The 20951-nt window shown below is 42.4% G+C and overlaps 2 protein-coding genes across 6 annotated transcripts in view; both read left to right on the top strand.

Moving 5' to 3' along the window:
* Positions 1–7074, top strand: part of nr4a3 (nuclear receptor subfamily 4, group A, member 3) — a 21991-nt gene extending 14917 nt beyond the window's left edge. For all 5 annotated transcript variants that reach the window (XM_056380769.1, XM_056380768.1, XM_056380766.1 and 2 more), the window contains 2 exons: positions 3116–3294; positions 5119–7074. In XM_056380769.1, the coding sequence (XP_056236744.1) occupies positions 3116–3294; positions 5119–5381 (442 nt within the window). In that variant the 3' untranslated portion in view covers positions 5382–7074. The remainder of the gene's footprint in view (positions 1–3115; positions 3295–5118) is intronic.
* A 3184-nt stretch (positions 7075–10258) lies between these two features.
* On the top strand, positions 10259–20941 carry stx17 (syntaxin 17). Its single transcript, XM_056380813.1, has 7 exons — positions 10259–10442; positions 11254–11463; positions 11568–11633; positions 13594–13926; positions 14775–14825; positions 16970–17056; positions 19832–20941. The coding sequence occupies exons 1-7, from the start codon at positions 10428–10430 to the stop codon at positions 20084–20086; spliced, it is 1017 nt and encodes a 338-aa protein (XP_056236788.1). The 5' UTR covers positions 10259–10427; the 3' UTR covers positions 20087–20941.
* Positions 20942–20951: the final 10 nt, after the last annotated feature.

Genomic DNA, 20951 nt, shown 5'->3' with positions numbered 1-20951 from the left:
CTCTAAAACAGTTTTGGACACACTTTGGACTTTATCAGCAACTTAACTCCATTTGGCATCTCACTTTGTGTAAATAACAACAGGCAGTTGATATCCTTTACCGTTACAGTACAGTGTGTAACTGTGCTGGCAAAGTTGTGTGCTGCTGTGTTGGTGTATCTCCAGAGTAGGAGGAGTGGAGCTGAGTAATCGCCATATGATCCAAATTATGAATGGAGTCTGTAGCTATGACAGCAGCTGCACCCACAGAGTTCCGCTCTGCTCGTCTGATATCTGACGCAGAGAGAGCTCTGTGTGTGTTCTGCCGGCTAAAACTGTGCTGACATTGTGAACTGTGAATTGACAGGATCAATTCCATCTAAAAAGTAGTCAGCTGAGGAACTGAAAAGGGCTGTTATGGAAGGAAATACATATTCAATTCAGCTGACTGAAATAAACAGGGAATTAACTTAATTTACCTCATGCGTCCAGTGATGCTTGTGTGTGTGTGTGTGTGTGTGTGTGTGCGTGTGTGCGTGCGTGTGTGTGTGTGAAAGCACGTGTGTATGTCTCACTCGTGGGTACCTGTGGTGCCTTTATGGCTGCCCCGGCCCGTCTTTGCTGCAGAGCTGCCCTGGGTTACCGGTCTGTTCTCGTAAGGCATGTGGCTGGTTAAATTTATGGGGAGGAGGGAGGGTCGGGCTACAAGCTCATCCTTTTGTCCGCGCTGTCATCTAGGGCAGAAACCAACACAGGCAGACACACAAGCGCACTTACTCACACTCACTGATGATGTAGAATCCCAACTTTCTCTCTTCCTCCCAGTGCGGGTCCAGGTGCAGGGTGGGTAGAGGATGGGTGGTGGCATCACAGTCCCAGCAGGAGGGGGATCAGGCTGGGACTCTGACTCACGCTAAATGGTGGACTCATAGCGGCCTCTATCAAACACACACACATGCTCACGCACACTGCTCATCTTCCCATCAGCCAAACTCCCACGGCACAGAGGAAAACACACACAAGCACAGCACTGTCTTACTTTCTCTCTTTTCCGTGAGAGCAAAGGATGTGGTCCACACTCCCATCTCACTGTTGACGCGGCCCTGCATTGACCCCGTGTTTAACTCAGATGCCTTGCAGACCACCCCCCTCCCCCTGCAAGCGTATGTCTGTATGCCTGTGAGTGTGTGTGTCTGTGTGTGTAGAGTAAATTTGCTCTGCTCTTCTGGACGGGCATTGCTGTAAGCACCCCGTTACCAAACAGTTTCTGTGGTTATTGGTTGATTACCGTGGTGACAGTGTAGTCAGGGGTGAGTGGAATGTGTGGCAGACATCCAGCTGTGCGTGTGTGTGTGTGTGTGTGTGTGTATATATATATGTGTGTGCATCTGCCTGGCTGCTTGTCTGCCAGCCTGTCTGTATAGTTTTGCTCATGTACTTCTGTCAGACATGGGTCAAATTATTTTGAAATAATTCTTAGCGTTGTTTTTACGCTGCTTAGTGTGCTTGATGGCTGAGTTTTATTTGATTAGGACAATGCAGACATTGTCAGTTAAACTCACAGACGTAGTGAAATGGCTTAATTTTATTATTAAGTCACAAGGCTTATAGCTCTTAAGAAGTTCTTTTTCGGTCATACTGAGTAAATTCCACTCATTTGATTGCAGTAGAAGATAAATGTATCCCATTTCCATTTTGCAGCATCAATTTATCAGTCCATCATTAAAATGCATAATGTTGCATATAATAAAATTCCAAACTATTCAATGCTAAATTTGAAAGAAATGTAGTAAAAACGTGCAGGCTAATAAGATTTTTACATTAAAAAATAATGATGCAGCCGTAAAACCGATGCCATACTTGGTTTAAATTTTGCTCAGTATTAGTGCACAAAAGCAATGGGCAGCTCCAGAATTCAGTGCACCTTTGAATATGCGCTACATTTTGCAAATAAGAAAATAAATTGTTGTTAAGGAGTCAAGAAAGCAGGTTTGTGACCGAAGGTTGCTGACTTGAACCTCAGCCTACAAGAGACGATATGGAGAGTGAAAGTCTTTCTCGGTAACAGGAGATGGGTCTCTCCCTGCCTTATGTATCCTCTCCTGCATGAACCTTGCCTTTCTTAATTATCTTCCCTCGTTCAGGGCTTAACATTTTGGTTCCGATAGTGAGCTCTAATAGTTTTTTTGTGTGTTGTTGTACTTATGTACGACTGACAGAACTGATGATGCGCAAGCATCTGTGTGCATGTGTTCTGCTAAGAGTGGGTGGAGTACGTCTTTTAAACTGTAGTAAGGATAATTGCACACAAATGGTATTTCATCTTCTCCTCATAACTGCTAAACCAATGTTTGTGCAGGGTGTAATTTGAGGCTTCCCTTCTTTCCCCCCATTTCCCCTCCTCTCTCTCTCTCTGTGTTTCTCTCTCTCTCTCACTCGCTCTCTCGCTATTCTCGCCATCAGCTGTTTTCCAACCACCCACTTCGGCCTTTCCGCCTTTGTCCTGCATATTCAGACTGTCTTAGCTTCATGCAGCCTTTTGTTGTCCTCTTGAGATCCACCAACTAAACACTGTACCAGCTCTCTGCAGAAAGCCATGCTCTTCTTTTAGGCACTAATAAAGACCAGTCATAGCCCTCCCTCATTCGCTGCTTGTTCTCTCTCCCTCTCTGCTTGATGGCAAAGGAGTGGGATGTTGTGTGTCGTGAGTAACTGATGGTTAAATACATCTGAGAAGCCTTTTCATTTCCTCATTAAGGCCTTGTGTTTCCACTGCACACCGCAGCCTGGGCACATTAAAGCCATAAGAGTTTACCTATCTGCAAATACACACACACATAGAGCAGCCCTCTGCCCTAACCCTTCACCCCACCCTGCCAAAAGGAAACACAGGAATGTTTTAAAATGCTATAATTTGGAAAACACAACCTTAATCAGCTGCATGCCTGTGTTTGATGTGTGTCCCGTTTGTGTGTGAGTGTGCATACTGCCAGGTTTTCTCATTGTTTTTATTGTAATTGTTTCCTTGCCCCGGTATCTCAAGCCATATTTACAATACATGAGGGAAAATACAGCATTTCATTAGAAGAGAGATCCAACCAGAGTCTTCATCTTCCTTTTTCTCGCTGTTTTTCAGGTCGATGTTGTCAGAGGATAAACTAGTGTTCTGTAACGGCTTGGTGCTGCACAGGTTCCAGTGCCTTCGTGGATTCGGAGAGTGGCTGGACTCCATCCGGGATTTCTCCACCCACCTCCAGAGCCTAAACCTGGATGCCTCTGCCTTCGCCTGCCTGGCCGCCCTCGTACTGCTCACAGGTAAAAACACATGCCAATAACGTCAGATTTCATCATCAGGAGGAAATAAAATGAACAAAAATAGCAACTTGCTTTCTTTCGTTTTTAAAAGTATATCACTATTAGGCACAAATCTGTCCCTCTCTACTACACACAAGCAACTGCTGTCAATCATACAAGCTATTTTAACGTAAATATACTGATACAATTCCACACACACACACACACACACACACACACACACACACACACACCTTCTTCCCTTTGTCCAGCGCTTTGTCTGCGGGTGATTCAGTGTGACAGTGATCAGGTGGACACATCCACTAACGTCACACATTCGCTGAAAAACACACATGTGCATGTGTGTTCTCACACATCCCCGCCTGAAACTAGAACTTGATACCCAGAAGCACCTGCTGCACCTGCCACACACCTGGCCCCCTAATCAGTGTGCATGTGTGAAAAATGGAGGGAGAGTTACAGCTTTCTCTGCGAGAAACATCTGAGACGAACAGAGGAGACAGGAGTTTAGTTGTCAGTAAAGCACATTAGAAATGCATTAGAAATAGTCAATTACCTATGTAGCCCAAGGTGACAGAGGACGCCTGTGCAATTAAGTGTTCACATTTCATTTTTTGCACCTTCACGTCAGAGTCTGGCTCTGTACATAAATGTGTAATGGGTAAAATATCCCTCCCCCCACACTCAGCTTCCTTACCTCACCCTGCCCCCTGCCACCTCCTCTTCTTCCTCCACCTCCTCTTCCTCTGTCTAAGCCCTCCAACCCCATCCTCACTCTCTGGGGGAGCACTTAACTCTGTGCTTGATCGACCAGCCCACCGTGGAGCACAGCTCCGGAATGGCGTCTGCGATGTTCTCAGTGGCGCTCTGCCACCTCGGCAAAACACACAGTGCACTACCACGACAGAGCCGCCAGAGCCACCAGGCAATCGACCACTTCAGAGTGGCCTGTGCAGAAAGGCAGTCATCGATCCCTCCCCAGGAGCTCGCACACATAGAGGATAGGGAGAGCAAAGAGAGAGGGAAGCGAGAGCGTGTGAGAGGTCTGAAAGCCGCAGTGAAAGGAGGGCTGGAGTGACTCTGCAACCGCAAACACAGAACAAACAAAAGAGTCCCATAAACAAACAATAAATAAGCTTCAGATAATGGATACCTCAAAGTGAGACTGGTCTTAGCGACAGCCTCCCTGCAGCACGAACCAGCTTGTGTATGTGTGTGTGTTTGCGTGTATGTGTGTGTGTGTGTGTGTGTGTGTGTGTGTGTGTGTAGCTGGACACCCTGTTCTCTACAGAATGAGTTAGTGTCACATTAAGCTTGGTGCGGGTGCCACTGGAGTTGCTATGGGCAGCAGTGTGTGTGTGTGTGTGTGTGTCTAATTTCATTTGGCTGCTCACAGGGCCGAATAATCAGCTAATTGTTGAGCACTTTTGTTTCTGTCATTGTCTTAAATTGCAGGGACTATTTGTGTGTCTGTGTGAGTGTGAGTGTGTTTGTGCAAATGTTTATATATATGTATGGTGTGTGTGTGTGTGTGTGTGTGTGTGTGTGTGTGTGTGTGTGTAAACAGTGTGCAGGGGGCTTATTAGGTTAGACTGTGTATTGATCTGTAGTGAGTGAGACAGGTTAAGGCCTGTTAAGAACATGAGCCATACAGGCTAATGAGGTGGAATTCAATATAAAAGAAGATGTAGCTAATGCTCTTTAAGCTGAATGAGCTCTGATGTATGTGTGTGTGCGTGCGTGTGTGTATTTCTTTTTTCCACTGACTTAATTTTTGCTGTTTAATGAATTATTCTCCTAACGTCTCTGTCTGTCTTTCCACAGAGCAAGTCCCAGGTCTAAAGGACTCAAAGCGGGTTGAGGAGCTGCAGAATAAAGTGATTTGTTGTCTCAGAGACCACCTGGGTTGTGGCCCTTCTTCCTCCTCGTCCAAGGCTGTACCGCCCCTGAGTCGTATTCTGGGTTTAAGAACGGAGCTCCGTTCCCAGAGAACCCAGGGCCTTCAACGAATCTTCTACCTGAAGCTGGAGGATCTGGTACCGCCTCCACCATTGATTGACAGGTTCCTGGACACTTTGCCCTACTGACAGCCCGGGCTGTCGCACAGAGAAAGACCCATGTCACGTCCTGTTCAGGCCTTTTTTCCCTCCCGAGGAGCACACACACACATCCAGAAGAGAGACTCACTCCCCTCTGACAGATGCAGAGCAGAGAGAGCCAATCAAATGCTTTTCACTCAACAGGACAACCAATCAAGAACGCCTTTTCACTCAAATGGACAACCACCTAAATGCTTTTCACCAGTATAAAAGACAATTACTCAAACGCTTTATCACTTTTTATTTGATCCTCCTATTTTTCTCACACGAGGGAGGATGACGAGGCTGAGATGGACGATGGAAAAATGACTTTTCACTGTCCTCTCTCCGTCTGGGTGGCAGCTCATCCAGCAAAAAAACAAAAAAAAAAAAAACAAAAAACAAAGAACACCAAGGTTTATGAGTACTGTTTATCTGTGTTTTGGCCTGGCTCATCCAGTCTGAGGACTACTTTTTAATAAAAAGGAGAGGGGAGGTGTCATTGTGATCGAATGTTATCAAAGTTGAAGACGTCCCAGTGAAACACAAGTCGCTGTGCATTCTACTTCTTCCTGCTGAAAGGGAAGAAGAGGGGGTTTTCATAGTGAAATGTACTGCAATGTCAAAGGTCAGACAGTGCAAGCATAGACATGCAGAAACATCAAAAAGCAGGACACAGATATTTCATAAACACGTGGAAGTGGCTGTTGAGTTGGGCTCTTGATTCCAAGTGCAATTTTTTAAGTGCTATCTCACCACAAAAGGAAGAGAGACGGAGAAGGAATGGTTTAATTTCAAACTCTAAATTATTTTAATACAAAGACTTGTCCTGTACTGTCAGTAGCTAAAAGAAAAAGAGACAGTCTCCGTCTGGCTTTAGACAGCAGAGGAGATACTGTGCACTAACGATTGATAACTGAGTCACCCAGACTTGAACTTGCTCTAGTATGTTTTTTTATTTTTATCAACTCATTTTGAAATCATAGGTTGAGTAGGAGTATGGAGGAATGAGTATGGACTGAAATTGGCTTTTGAAGCACTTACACCCTGAGAAGGGCTAGAGGCACAGACACACACCCTACCTGCTCGCCCGGAGGACGGCAGGGAGTCGGGGAGAGGAGGGTGCTCGACAGATAGCTGTACGTCCAGGGGTGGAACATTCCGCAGTCATGCTCTTTTTCTATTTGTTTCTATTGTGGAGGCCGTGTGAGAGTGTGGAGGACATGGTTGCATACTGTCTTTGTGTGTACGCTTAGAGAAGCCAGGATCATATGCATGGTGTGTTATAAGCTGTCAAGAGCTGCCATAGCCTGTCAAAACAGCTCGACCTGTGTTTGTGTCTCAGACTGCGGCTCTACGGGGATCTCCCTGGGCCTCTACCACCCACTCACACACTCACGGCAGCAGTTTGAAATATGAAAAAAAGCAAATTATATAGATATAAATATAAATATAAATATATATATATATATATATATATATATAAAAAACTAATATTTTGAAGTGTTTTTAGCTTTTTCAAATATTGTGGTACGAGTTGTGCATTGTTTTTTGAAGAAGAGAAACAAAAAAGAAAAAAAGTTGCTGTTTTTTCAATGTCCCTCTTTGGTTTGAGTTTCCTGTTCGTTTTTTTTTTTCTCTTTGGTTCACTGGATTTTATGTTCAGCACTTTGAAATCATAAACTAGTTCTGATTAATCTGCCTGACTGTGTCCTGTGTTTTGATTCTTTAAAATTACTTAACTCTTTCACACAAAATGAAAAAAAAACATTTAAACTTTTTTAAAGTAAGCTAACAAATTTGAGCTGATTTTACATAGAATGTGTGTGTGTGTGTGTGTGCATGTGTGTGTGTGTGTGTGTGTGTGTGTGTGTGTGTGTGCGCGCGCGTGCGTGTGTGTGTGTGCGCGTGCGTGTGTGTGTGTGTCTGGTCAGTCACAAAAGCCTCTTGGCAGGTAAAAGGCCTCATCTCTCTCCCGAGGGACCCTTGGGCTCTCAGAGAGAGTAGAGGGGGATTAAGAGAGCAAGGAGGGGGAGGAAGAGGGAGGAGAGGAGAGATTCATGTTAGCATGAGGTCCAGATCAGCCTCCAGCCTCGTTAAACACCATCGATCGCCATGGTGACATTTCACAGCACATGCCGTCTATACTGTCACTGCCATCACTCACTTTCCCTCCTGCGCAACAGCGTGAGCACTAACACACACACACACACTCTCTCTCTAGGACAGCCAGGTGATTGATAGTAACTGTGGTACTGAAATTGTGAAGGAGTTCTATCTGTGTGTGCGTGTGTGTGAGATAGAAAGAGAAGAGTGTACCAGAGTAAAGTTCAGAGTGAGTACATCAGTGTGAAGTGCACCCTGCTGTACACGCTCCATACAGAATCAATGATGTGGCACCACATGACCCCAAATCTTCTATCCCGAGATATTAACATTTGTCCCTCTCTAATAAAACCAAAATTTAAGAGGCAGAAACAGTTTTGTTTATTTTAGTGGTAAACTATAACCAGAAAGTGGGTTTTCTGATTCTGTGTGTTTGCATGTGTGGGTTTATGTGACAGACACAGATCTGCTCAACACCTCATGCCCCTGTTGGGGATTGTGACGTCTGTGTTTGATCATCATGCAGGAAAAGACCATTCACACCGTTTTTTATAGTGGCACGCATGCACTGTGTTGATGTGTGTGTGCGTGTGTGTGCAAATGATTATGTGTTAATCCTCCCACTACAACAGCGACATTTCTGAGTGTCAGGTAAGATAACATGACCACAAAGCAGAGAGCTCTGCTTGAAGAGGGAAACACACACTAAATGCACACACACACACTAAATGCGCACACACACACACACACACACACACACACACACACAGACACACACACACACACACACACACACACACACACACACACACACACACACACACACACACACACACAGAGTTAGCTGTCAGTCTCCCAGCCAATCGATCAGTGCTGACAGATAGCAGATACACCCAGAGTCTTAATTAGAGGTCCCATTAGAACATACACACACACACAAATACATATGCACACATACATTTAAAGCAGCTTTTTTTCTATCTGTGGGTTCATAACTTATACTAATCCATTCAGAAATGTGGAAAAGCCCCTTTAAGACTCCAAATATATTCTTTAAAAAAATAAACTTGCAGCAAATAAAAATCTCCATTTGTAGTGTTGATATATAGTTCTTATTGATGACTTCTGCAAAATTGTCATTATATCAGATTTTGTACATGGAAGACATTTTGACATGTCACAGCACAGGTGTATATTATATGATGAAAAATGGCTGAATCCGATTTAGATGCTTCAAGTTTCAGGGTCCTGGTGCTGTGCATGCTGGATCCCTGTCACACTGTTACTGGAACACTTATATTAAAACAAAGCCACCAGTGATGTTCTCAGTAAGACCTGTGCTTTTCCCACTATGACAGGTCAAAATGTCAGCTGAGCCGTCAGGATGTGCTGATCACACCTGCTTTAAAAACAGTAAAATGCAGGATGGAAGAAGTGAACAGTGTTCCCTGCTGACAAACTTCCTGGATTAGACTGAAACAATGGACACCTGAGTCCTCCTGAGAACAGATACACACACACACACACACGCATGCATGCATGCACACTCTCTCTCTCTCTCTCTCTCTCTCTCTCTCTCTCTCTCTTTCTCAAACAAACACAGAGACAGACAAATGAACCCAAACATTTTTGATGATTTGCTGTTTGGACTTTCACTGTCAACTTTGTTCCTCCCCCTCAGTCTGCAACAAATCTGGGAGTCCCCTGGAAGCGGACAGATAGACAGACAGACACACAAAGATACAGACACAGAAACAGACACAGACACACACACACACACACACACACACACACACACACAACATCTGTACATCACCAGGGGAAATCCCCTGTTGCTGGGGACTGTGTGTTTTACTGTGGCCCCTTGCATGGAGCATCCGCTGAGGGAAGAGTGTGTGGGGAGTTGGCCTAAATGTCAAAGGTAAAAGGTGCTGAAGAAGAGCAATGGAAACATGCAATAGACCCACTCACATAGGCTGATCTCAGAGTAGAGGAGGGGGAACCCCATTTCTCTCTTCCATACACAGCACATACATAAATATCACACTTAATGTTTCTTTCCACAGGATTGATTATATTTATAAATGCTGCCAACTGTTTAAAGCTAAATGGAAAAGGCAAAAAATATGTCACATTAAATCAAATCCCTCATCTCGTTGCTATAACCTTAATCAGGTAGTTCTAACTTTAAATATTGAGATGTGTTACTTAACAATGCTGGAGCTAGTACTTATTTTGCTCCAACCTGAAATTTAAGCACGGTCACATTATTTTGATAGTATAGTTGTTATGAGTAATTGTGAGATATAGTGACCCCACAGTTTCATAACAGCCCTCAACTAAAATAATTATGGCCCCATAGGAAAGCTGCAGCCAGGATTTTGGAAAGCGCAATAGCACAACATGAACTACTCATGTCATTCAACCCTACATTCCCAGATACGTTAAGACATGATCCAGTTAAGAAATAACCTCATTGTCCTCAATGGTAGCTACAATACTGTCTCATAATAATTTGCTAAAATCTTGATTTAAATTAAATAGAATTTAATTATGACAATTGTGATAGTAAAAATCTGTGTGATTCGTATGTAAAATTTTGAATACTTTTTTGTTTCGTATCACGCCCCTCCTGATACAACACAACACGATCAAATTAGATCAATACGAAAAATTCAAGTCGCCACAGAATTAGTTTATAAACATCGTAGTAACTTGGTAAAGGATACTTCCAAGGGACCCGGTGACGAGGAACACAATGTGCTGCGGGTTCTGGTTGAAGTCGGAAACTATTCGTGGACGCACTGGGAAGAGAGTTGTTTACAAACACGAAACTGTTAGAAACAATAACGAAAGCGTTGTCGTAAATTAGTGAATGTAGCTAAAGGTTCATTTTCACATCAGTGTGGAGACTCACAGCAGTCTTTAGCGAGTGTAATATATTCTTGAATGACATTTTTGCTGGTAAGTGTCGCCGTATGTCCTTTAAGTTTCGTTTGCCTCAGAGGTGGTTAGCAGTAGACTGGTGTTTCAAAGCGCTAATATTTAGCTAATAGCGTCTTAACTGTTTCTCTGACATGTACAATACATTGTACATGTTCATAAAACCTATTGAATGTTTTGGGGGTTTGGGGTATCACCCCCCGACTCCCCCTAGTACTACTGTGTGAGAGGTTTAGGATTATTATTGGCTTCTAATAACCATTAAAATAACAGCTTAGTAATAACATACGGCACTATTATGAATATCTACATGGTACAGTACTATTATATAGGGCTACAATATTACATATTAGTTTTTCATTCTTGATTAATCTATCAATTATTTTTCAATTAACCGCTTTATCATGAAAAATGCATGTAGCAAGTCCAAAGCCTAACCTTAACCATTAAAAACCCAGAGCTACTTAATTTAAAGTGATATGAAGTAAAGAAAAACTGCTCATTCTCACATTCGAGAAGCTAGAAACTGAGAATTTGGGGCATTTTTGCTTGATAAATGACTTGAATGATTAGTCCATTATCCAAATTGCTGACAATTTTCTCTTGACTGATTGACTGAGTCATCCTTTCAGTGTAGATGTTGCACTGTCAGTATATCAATGCTGTAATACTTAACTTACTCTTTTCACTAAGAGGATGCTGGTGAGCAAAAAATTGTATTCATCTTATGGAGGTGCCAGTTCTAGATGTGTGGGCAGGACCGCATGTGTCATACAGTTTATTAATTTGATTTATGTATTTTATCAAAATCATACTCTGCTGGTATTTACAGTGTCTGTGGGGGCAGATAGATAAAGCTGAGCAGGTGCAGTGTCTAAAGTTACACAGAGGTGTTGGCTGTGGGCAGTCAGCAGGACACATGGCAGAGGAAAGCAACAAGCTGACACTGAGGCGCCTGGAGGCACCGATCCACAAGTTCATTAAAGTGGCTCTACCCACGGACCTGGAGAGACTGCAGAAACACCACAATAACATACTGAAGGTGACGGCTGAAATCTGGCTGGACACATGATCTCACCCTCACATCCACACTCTTACTGCCGGTCAACAGATGGACAACTGATACTTTTTCTTTCATTTTCACAGTACCAACACAGCCAGCAATGGGACCGCCTTCATCAGGAGCATATCAATGCCAGCAGAACTGTTCAGGTATAATAATAGATACTCAGTTAACTTCAGAAAAGCAGCAGTGTTTGTGTGTGACAGACAGATAAAGGTAACTGGCCTGTCAGTACATTATATTCTCTTGTAATTTTGTAAAACAAACGATAGGAGCCACATTATTATTTTGTAAACCATTAAGCTATTTGATATATTTCAGTGTTTCAGTATTTCAACTTCTCATTCAAAACAACCAGCTGCTATGTCATTACAGAGCCGTTACTACATTATTCAGGTCGGGCAGATATGTGAATGTGAGGATTGTTTAAATGATGATGTGACTCACCATCTCTCAAAATTTCTGAATAAGCATGACCTTGCAACAGTGTGACATGTAACTTTTGACTCATATTGTCCAGACAATTAGGAGCTCAGTTTAGGAAAAACTTGAGGTTTCCTGTTTTTGTGAGCGACCAAGGTCTTCAAGTTTGAAAATCAAAAGTGATGACCAGTGGCGGGACAGTAAGTGGTGTCTTTAGTGTTCTTGGTGATGTTTTAGGGAAGGAGATAACTTTCAGTCATCAGCACCTGACTCAATCAAATGCCTATTCAACCCTGCAGGACCACAATGAACAAAATGAATACTGTATTGTTTGAAACAACCCACTGTTATTACATTACTAGGTTGCACGATAACAACTAGATTGTCTCCATGACAACTAAGCAACTCCATCTGCTGAGCAAGGCCATGTGATTTGGTTGAAAATAATATAATAAATCTGTCTCAATGTATTAATTTAGAGTTTAGAGCTACATACATACAAAAAAAGACTGAGTTACTTATTAAGAACTGAATTAATGTCCTATATAGAAATTCCATGGAGTTTTAAAAAATCAGGACAAGAGAAGAGCCGTTACCAAACCTCAAATGGACCATCTCTTGTGTGTGTTGTGTAAGTACTTGTGTACTTGTTCACATGGTGGGTGTGAAATGCCTTAGGGGATGTTGTTGCCTGGAAGCCACCATGTCTCTGAAGGTGAAATAACTCCAAGCAGACACACACCTATTCTCTCACCATTACTCTACAAATCCCAGGGACACACGCAGAGTGCTTTCTCATGTCTTCATGGTGTTAATCCAGAGTAGGGCTTAGTCTACTCTGCTTTAGATGTGTATATTCTGTATGTGTGTGCATATGTGCCTATGTTTCATAGATAGATAAAGTAGGTAGATAGAGAGTAGGTGGCTGAATACGTTTGTGAGTGTGTTTAGGCTCTCTCTTTTGCTTTTTATCCATTTGTCCTTTGTCCCTCCTTGCGGAAAGACAGGCTGAAGTCTCTCCTCCTGCTGATGATTGACATGTACTCCCACTAGCCTATCACCAAGCTAACCCCCAGGAGGAGGGCACAAGCAGACTCAGTACCCCCACCCTCACCACAGCAGCCACAGCAAACGCTGTGAGACAGGGGGAGCGTAGTCAATACTGTTTTATCATGAATATCTGCTATTGAGATTGTGGTCGGTTGGTCTGGCTGAGTGTGTTCAAGCTACTTACAGTCACGGTTAATTTGCAGGCTGACAGGTGCCTGACCTGCCTGTCTTGGTGTTAATCAGTGTGTTTTTCAGTTTTATGCACGTGAGGCCAAGTGTATGCATGTTTGTTTATTCATGTTGTGTAATTAGCTGAATGTATTATTGGCAGCCCATTGACCCCCTGAGCCCGGGTCGTGCCGCGGCCTGGAGGGCTGATGGCTAGGATGTAATCCTCCTGTCACCCTCAGGGCACGGTGGGATGAGGGGGCTTGTTTTCCCCAGCCTCCATGAACCTTATTAAGCCCCCGCCAAAGCACGCACATGCATTTCCCATCACTAGATGAGTTTATTTCTTTCCAACTGGGGCAACAGGCAAAATTAATTTTACTTGTATTTAAGGAGAATTTTTATGTCCTGTGTTGATATATAACTCAATCTCACTGAGAAACCTGCTTCTCCTCCGTGTCCCTGCAGCAGCTGAGAGCTAACATCAGAGAGATGGAGAAGCTATGCGCTCGGGTCCGTGCTGAAGACGCTGATGCACTGGAAACGCTTGTCAAGCCAGTCAGGGAAAGAGCGTCAGCTGCCACACAAGACTTCTTGCTTTTGCACTCTAACCCTGTTCAACAGCCTGCACCACCACCATCACCACCACCTGCTACTCAGCCATCCAGCTATGTGTCCAGCAGTTGCCATGCTGTTGATGATGCAGGTGAAGAGCCGATGTCTAGCAGGCAAATACAGCTCCACCTTCCAGAAATCCCTGCAGATCAGAGTGCAGCTGAGTCCTGGGACAACCTGGAAGAGGTATACATGTGTGAACTCTATCATTCCCTACACAACATTTTTTAACCGTACCGTACCGTAACACATAGTCTGGCAATCATACTCTATTTTATACCTATTTTATGTCATTGTTAGAGTTAGCCCTAACCCTGTTAGATAGATTCTAGTTTTTAGTATATATGTAAATACAAGGTGTACAGTGTATTCGTGACATCCATGGCAGTTTACAAATAGCTTCACCAACTTGTGTAAATTGTGTTTAGTTTGATCAGGATTACTCGAATCTTACTTCTTGTGATGTAATATTACCCTCTGTGTTTGTATTTGTATTTGTATTGTTTCATCCCAGCACCCATCATAGTACCTTTTTTAAACATAGTAAACAAATCGATGTTTCACATATTCTGACTATGGTATATCCATCTATCTATATCTCCTGTATTTGTAGGTGATGTACAAACACAAAACATGTATAGAATGAAGCGTTTCTTAAGTAACCATCATTAATCGTATTACTTACACTTAACTGTGATTTTCCCACTGCGGCACTGTCTCTGAAAAAGGTCTATGTTGAATTCAAATTAAAGCTCTAAACATAAGTACATGAAAGTTGTTTCCATCCTCGGTCTGTACTAAGTGTTGCTATGGTTACATACACTATTCATAGATATTGCAAGATCGTCTAATGCAATTGACCCTCTTACCTGTTCCTACAGACGCACCTATTTCACTCTGCTTCACTGTTATATTCACTGTCTTTAGTTAATTCTATTGTCATTCTCCAATACTGACAGCATTGACATACTGTAGCTGTAGATTTTTGTGATAAGCATTATAATGAATTAAATACAGACATTTTTTCCTCTCAGGATCTGAAGGAGCTGAGTGGTTTGGTGACGGAGTTCTGTCTGCTCGTCCATGTGAGTACACAAACTGAACTCTGTCTGTTACTTCTTCGGCTGCTACATTTGCATTTTCACATCGTGTGCATTTCTCTATCTACGTGTGTGCACAGCTACCCCTGTGAACAAAAACAATGTGACAGAGACAGTTCGCCTATAGCGTTTCCAGGAAGTAGTGTGTATTTGACCGTGTGTGCTTTTGTTGCCTGGTAAGGCTCCTCTGAGAGAAGGTTACACAGATCAGCTCAGGACTACTGCTGGGGCCCCAGAGGCCCTTCACCCAGGCAAGAGGAGAGGTTGAGTAGTAGACAGGGGAGAGAGGGAGGATTTGGGGGAGGACAGCGGGTTGTCCACAGAGGGAGAGGAGAGGAACAAGGGATGCATCGGAGCAGGTGGAGAACAGACGGCTCAGATTATCACTCTATCCTCAGGGATGGAGGGAGAGAAGCAAGGAGGCAGGGTGAAAGGAGAGATTAACAGTGAAAGAGAAAGAGAGAGAGAGTGTGATAGAGTGAAGATGTAGTGAGGGTGAATAAAAACAGACAGAGGCATTGGTGGGGGGGGGGGGGGGGGGGGCAGAAAGAGCATAGACATGTTGTTGTGGTGTCTCTAGGGTGAAAGATGCCGTTAGGGGAGTAATATTCCAGCGCTCAGCCACAATGGAAATACTGAGTGTGTGTGAGTGCGTGGTTGTATCTTTGTCTTTGCATGCGTCATGTTAGTGGTGGTTCCAGTGTTTGTGTGCTTATATTTGAGTTTCTTTCTTTGTGTATCTTCTGTATCTTTCTAATGAGCTTTAAACGCACAAATACAGTATTAAATTATCTAATAATTTTTCTAGTATTTCTTCTATTAATTATTTACAGTGTAAAATCTCAACAGTGGGCAAATTCCCATCGCAAGTTACTTGAATCTCAAAAGGTCAAAAGATGCTAAAAAATAATTCAATTTATTTAATTTCATTCCATTTATTAAGATCACCATAGCTTCAAAACCAAGGCTTTTTCATAGTTCCAATTATCAATTAATCAAAAGATTATTTCAGGTTTCACACAAAAAGAGGGAAAAAAATTTAACGTTTCTTTGTAGGTCTGCTGTTGAAAACAGTCATAAAGTTAAGATAAATAAAAAAAATAAAAAATTTTGACAAATGTAGGTAAAAAACAGTTCCACCACAACGTCCATTTAGTATTTCTGATGAAGCTTTTGCTTGTGTCACACATCTTTCTAGGTAGATGGTGTTTGCCCAGTTGTCATGGAATTGTAAAATTCCCCTCTTTTTGAGCCAACAGCTCCTGAATGGACTGCTTTCAATTTAACAAATGTTTTTTTTTTTTTTGAAATTTCCACCAAACTACATATACATACACAACAACAACATTCGGGTTTATCAGTTGGAGCGGCGACTATTAGTCGATTAATCAATCAACAGACAATTAGTGATTAACTATTTTTAGAATGGAATAAATGTCATATTTTTTCATATTTCATTATGATTATATGACAGTATTTCATACCTTTATTAGACAGTGATATATTAGAAATGACAGGAAACAAGAGGGAGAGGTGCAACAGAGATCCCTAACTGAACTTAAATTGGGGATTTTTGGCTCTTATTTGGTGTATGGGTCTCAGTGAAACTGCTGCTCTTCTGATCTAAGAAGTCGCAAGACTCAAAACTGCCATCCTTAGTCCTTGAATCGACAGAGCTGATTCTGTAAAATAACTTGAATCAGAGTGAGGAGGTGAGAGAGGAAGAAGCGGCTTTAAGGGAAAGGTGAGGAAGAAGAGGAGAAAGAGAAGGAAAGTGCTCTAGTTGTTGTTTGGTCACTGTGTCTATCTAGCCCCCACATGGAGAGAGACAGCTGCCACTCTGAATATTTCATGAGATCTACACAATACCACACACACAAACACACTGTATGGCTCCACCCCCAGTTAATCTCTCTTGAATATACCTACAGCCTCCACACACACACTCACACACACCCTTCCCATGTAATCTTGTGCCGTGGAGCAGAATCTGGACACATAAGAAAACTTAGTACACAACAGGTGGTTGCTCTTTCACACATGTGTATACTGTATGTATTGCTGCTTGCTTGTATGTGTGTGTATGTGTATGTTAATATGTATTTGTGTGTCTAACCCCTGTGCATCAGTCTCAGCAGGAGAAGATTGACAGCATAGAGGACAACGTCAACACAGCCGCTGCCAACGTGGAGGAGGGGACCAAGAGCCTGGGGAAGGTGTGTGTGTGTGTGTGTGTGTGTGTGTGTGTGTGTGTGTGTGTGTGTGTGTGTGTGTGTGTGTGTGTGTGTGTGTGTGTGTGTGTGTCAGTGAGTGTGTGTGTCCTGATGATCTGATGTGCGTGTGTTTGTGTTGGTGGTGTTTGGAAGATAGGGAGATCGATGGCACTTTGCCTCCCAGCCATTCCACAGCGTTTGTCCCTATTGATCCGTTCAAATACGGAGGAAAGCTGCAATTAAGGAAATAGAGAGAGGAGAGGGATAGAGAGGAGTGAAGGGGAGGAGGAGTGATAGAGAGGTAGGATGAGAGAGGTGACAAGAGAGGGTCTATGTGTTAGTGTGTGTGTGTGGCATTAAGGAGAGGTTTGAATGACTGTTTAATAGTTTTTCGGGATTTCTGCGTTTTGGCCTCCACTGTCGATTCAATACACTCGCGCTGCTCTGAATGTAACTTAAAAAGATACTTCAGTGCCCTTCACACACATAACACACTTCAGATGTTGAAACTTTTGTCTGTAATATCCAGAATGATTTGCTTGTTTTTCTCAGACTACAATACACACACACATACACACACGCGCACACACACACACACACACACACACACACACACACACACACACACGCACACACCAGTGCAAGCAATTTTCTGGCATTGTGCTTATTAAAGAAAGCTTGTTCTAAGTTCTGATATTTTTCATTTGGGATTAAAGGAAAGGAAAGAAATGTTAATGTGTTAGATGAAGGAATCTATTTTGATCTTTGTTTTGCTCACACTTTTAGGAACATAATGGAGGTGTGAAGCATTAAGACTGTAATTACAGACACTCTGAGATGATGATGACAGAGATGTGATTCCTGTGTGCTGATGAAAAAAACCTGTAAATGCTAACACACTGGACAACTGAAATTCAAAAAAACAGTATTTCCATAGCTGTCTTCTACCACAGTGTTCAATTTATACCAATGACAAAAAAAGAAACATATTTTCTCACTCACCTCTAGTGTTATCTAGCCATGCAGATACTGATTTATGCTGGTTAGTAAGATTTCTGCCACCACGCAAACAAGTATAAATCACTTATATTGTTTTAAATAACCACCTGATACAACTCATTGAAACATCATCAAGAGTCAAAAATAAGTAAAACAGTAGTAGTAGAAAAATACAACAATAAGTCACAAAAACACAGCTTATGCAGAGTATTCCTAGAAAATATGATATTAAATACTTTTAATAGTGTCTGTGTGTATTCATAAAAAACAAGCTAGAGACAGTTCGTCATTTAAGCCCCAAGGATACACAGTCTGTAAATAATGTATCCAATAGGCCTCTCTTTGGAGAAGCCTCTTCTCCTTATCTCCTCACCACTATGGCTCCCTGACCCCCTCAATACCCCACAGCTGAAACACGTTTGTTTCTGTTTGCAGCCGTGAACATTAAAAGTGATTTATAATTAGTTATGAGTGTTGACGGCTTTTTTGCCAGTTTTGTGACTTTTGGGTTGACGCCCATTATACTTTTAAGACATTTGAGTTGAACATGCTGGTTCTTTTGTTGCCACAACCAAAGTACAATGGTGATTTACATTTCTTTTGTGATGCTCAAAGCATCAAAAATGACAGTTTACTAATTTAACAGCAACACCCCATCTAGAAACTGTCCTCATATTATGCTGCATAAAATAGTGAAATAAGGACTATTTCTTTGTCAGAAAGTAGTTCCAGTAAAACTGTCCAAGGTCTCTAAAGAGCGACGTTAGTCTACTGTATATTATTATCAGTTCTCAATATAATATTTTTGATGACTGTGGCTCATGTGGTAGAGTAGGTTGGTTATTGTTGGTTGGCAGTTTGTTTTCTCATGTACACGCAGCCTTCAGTGTTTGCGTTACTCCTAAAATTTATAAAATAAATGCCTCAAATAATGTAATATTCTTTTTAAATGGTTAAATCAAATTAAATTTGCCCAAATGGTGACACAAACAAAGGTTGACCTCTCTGTAAGGTTGCTGGTAGATGTAGTGAGCTGCGCATTAGACGAGGGGCGTGTGGAGAGATAAAGCAGATGAGAGGGATGTCAGATGTTTTCGTGTGTTTGAAAGCTTGTAATCTGTCATCAGGTCAAACAGCATTACACACACACGCGCAGTGTGCAGTCACACATAACCCGCATTTCCAACCATCTTCTACAACCTGTACCCAGAGTCCTTTTAACTCGGCTCAGATGAAATTTAAATTCCCTCAACTGCCACAGGGGTGGGGACAAGGAATGCTAGCTTTTGAACTAGATTAATTTAATGGTGAAGTGTTAATCAAGTGTGTGTCCCTGTGCGTGTGTGCATGTGTGTGTGAGGATGGTCAGAGAATCAGTCATTAATTGCCATCAGCAAAGAGCACCTTCCACTCTGATGATAACAGCTGCAATAACACACAGGCCACATCTCTCTGATTTCTCCTAAATGAAGATAATGAAAACGCTTTGATGCAGCTATGGAAGTGTCGGTTTACATTTACACATGCAGCCTTGTTTGTGTAGTTTTTTTCTTCTTCCTGCCGTGGGTCGATGTGTGATCATGAAAGGATAGACACATCCAAACTCTATCTCAGACTGTCTTGAAGCCACAAAGTACTAATGCCTCTAAAACGTGTGTGTGTGTGTGTGTGTGTGTGTGTGTGTGTGTGTGTGTGTGTGTGTGTGTGTGTGTGTGTGTGTGTGTGTGTGTGTGTGTAATAAATTAAACTGGAACATATCTCTTTCTCCTGTCTCTCCAGGCGGTGGGCTACAAGTTGGCGGTGCTGCCGGTTGCTGGGGCGCTGCTGGGCGGTGTATTAGGAGGTCCACTTGGCCTGCTGGCTGGCTTCAAAGCTGCAGGGGTGGCTGCTGCTCTGGGAGGGGGCGCCCTCGGGTTCGCGGGGGGCAACCTGGTCCAGAAACACCGCAAAGCTCGCGTGGATCTACAGATGAAACAACTGACAGCACCACCACCAGAACCACCAGCTGAACCAGAGTCCAGCAAGGACAAATGACCTAACTGTCGTGGTTAGTCCTCTGACCTCAACTGCTGGCTAATCACTGAGGCTTCTGTGTTGACTGACCAATCAGAAGCACAAACTAGACTCAGAGAGACTCAGTATTTGACACTGACGCCACGCTTTGCTGTTACCAAGCACTGCCGTGAAACAATTATGTAATAACAGCCTTACTTGGGACATGGATACTTTGATGTTTGGGTGTGAATGGCGTTTCTGTGAGGACATGAAGCTAATTTTGTACAACTGATTTTTTTTTTTTTTTTATTCTGAATACAGCAAAGCAGTTATTTACACTACAGCTGTTGGTGAATGGTTGAGTCAGCCCGACATAGCTGTGAGCACCACTTACTAAAAGAATTCCTTGGCACCAAATAAATTAAGTCAGTGTAACAGTAAGAGTAACCCAATTATTCTGTCGAATGCTAGTTAGTGTGTTCGTCAAGCTTAAACCTTTTTTTTTTACCAGGGTTTGCTAGTTACAATTATAATATAATATATATAATATAATCATGACTTAATATTCTTTTACAAAGAAAATAAAGTTCCAATATGAACAGCTGTAATACTGAGACAACAAAAAGAATGTGTGGAGAAAATAGTTTTTTGGCCTAACATAACTGTGGTGTTACATTTATTTAATAATTTAAATTAAGTGGTACTGCTTCAGAGTTTATATATATTGACATACAGACCTGTTTTTGTAGTTTGCAAGCGTGAGAGCAAACATTGCACAAAAAGCGCCAAAGTGCCACCGTCCAGATCACTTCAATGACTGGAGTGTTAAGAACCTGCCATGTATTGATTATACTACTGCTGGTTTACTGCCAAATAAAATGTTTCTTTCCAACAGTAATGTCAT

Source organism: Seriola aureovittata, chromosome 7 (assembly GCF_021018895.1).
Source record: "Seriola aureovittata isolate HTS-2021-v1 ecotype China chromosome 7, ASM2101889v1, whole genome shotgun sequence".
Taxonomy (NCBI): Eukaryota; Metazoa; Chordata; class Actinopteri; order Carangiformes; family Carangidae; genus Seriola; species Seriola aureovittata.
Note: the sequence above shows the minus strand (reverse complement) of the source record. Positions and strands in the feature narration are given on the sequence as shown.

Bases quoted from the DNA above. Each gene is read 5' to 3' on its own strand.
- stx17 (XM_056380813.1), top strand. The intron at 13,927-14,774 runs GTATACATGTGT...TTTTCCTCTCAG, and splicing joins CCTGGGACAACCTGGAAGAG to GATCTGAAGGAGCTGAGTGG. The intron at 17,057-19,831 runs GTGTGTGTGTGT...CTGTCTCTCCAG, and splicing joins GGACCAAGAGCCTGGGGAAG to GCGGTGGGCTACAAGTTGGC.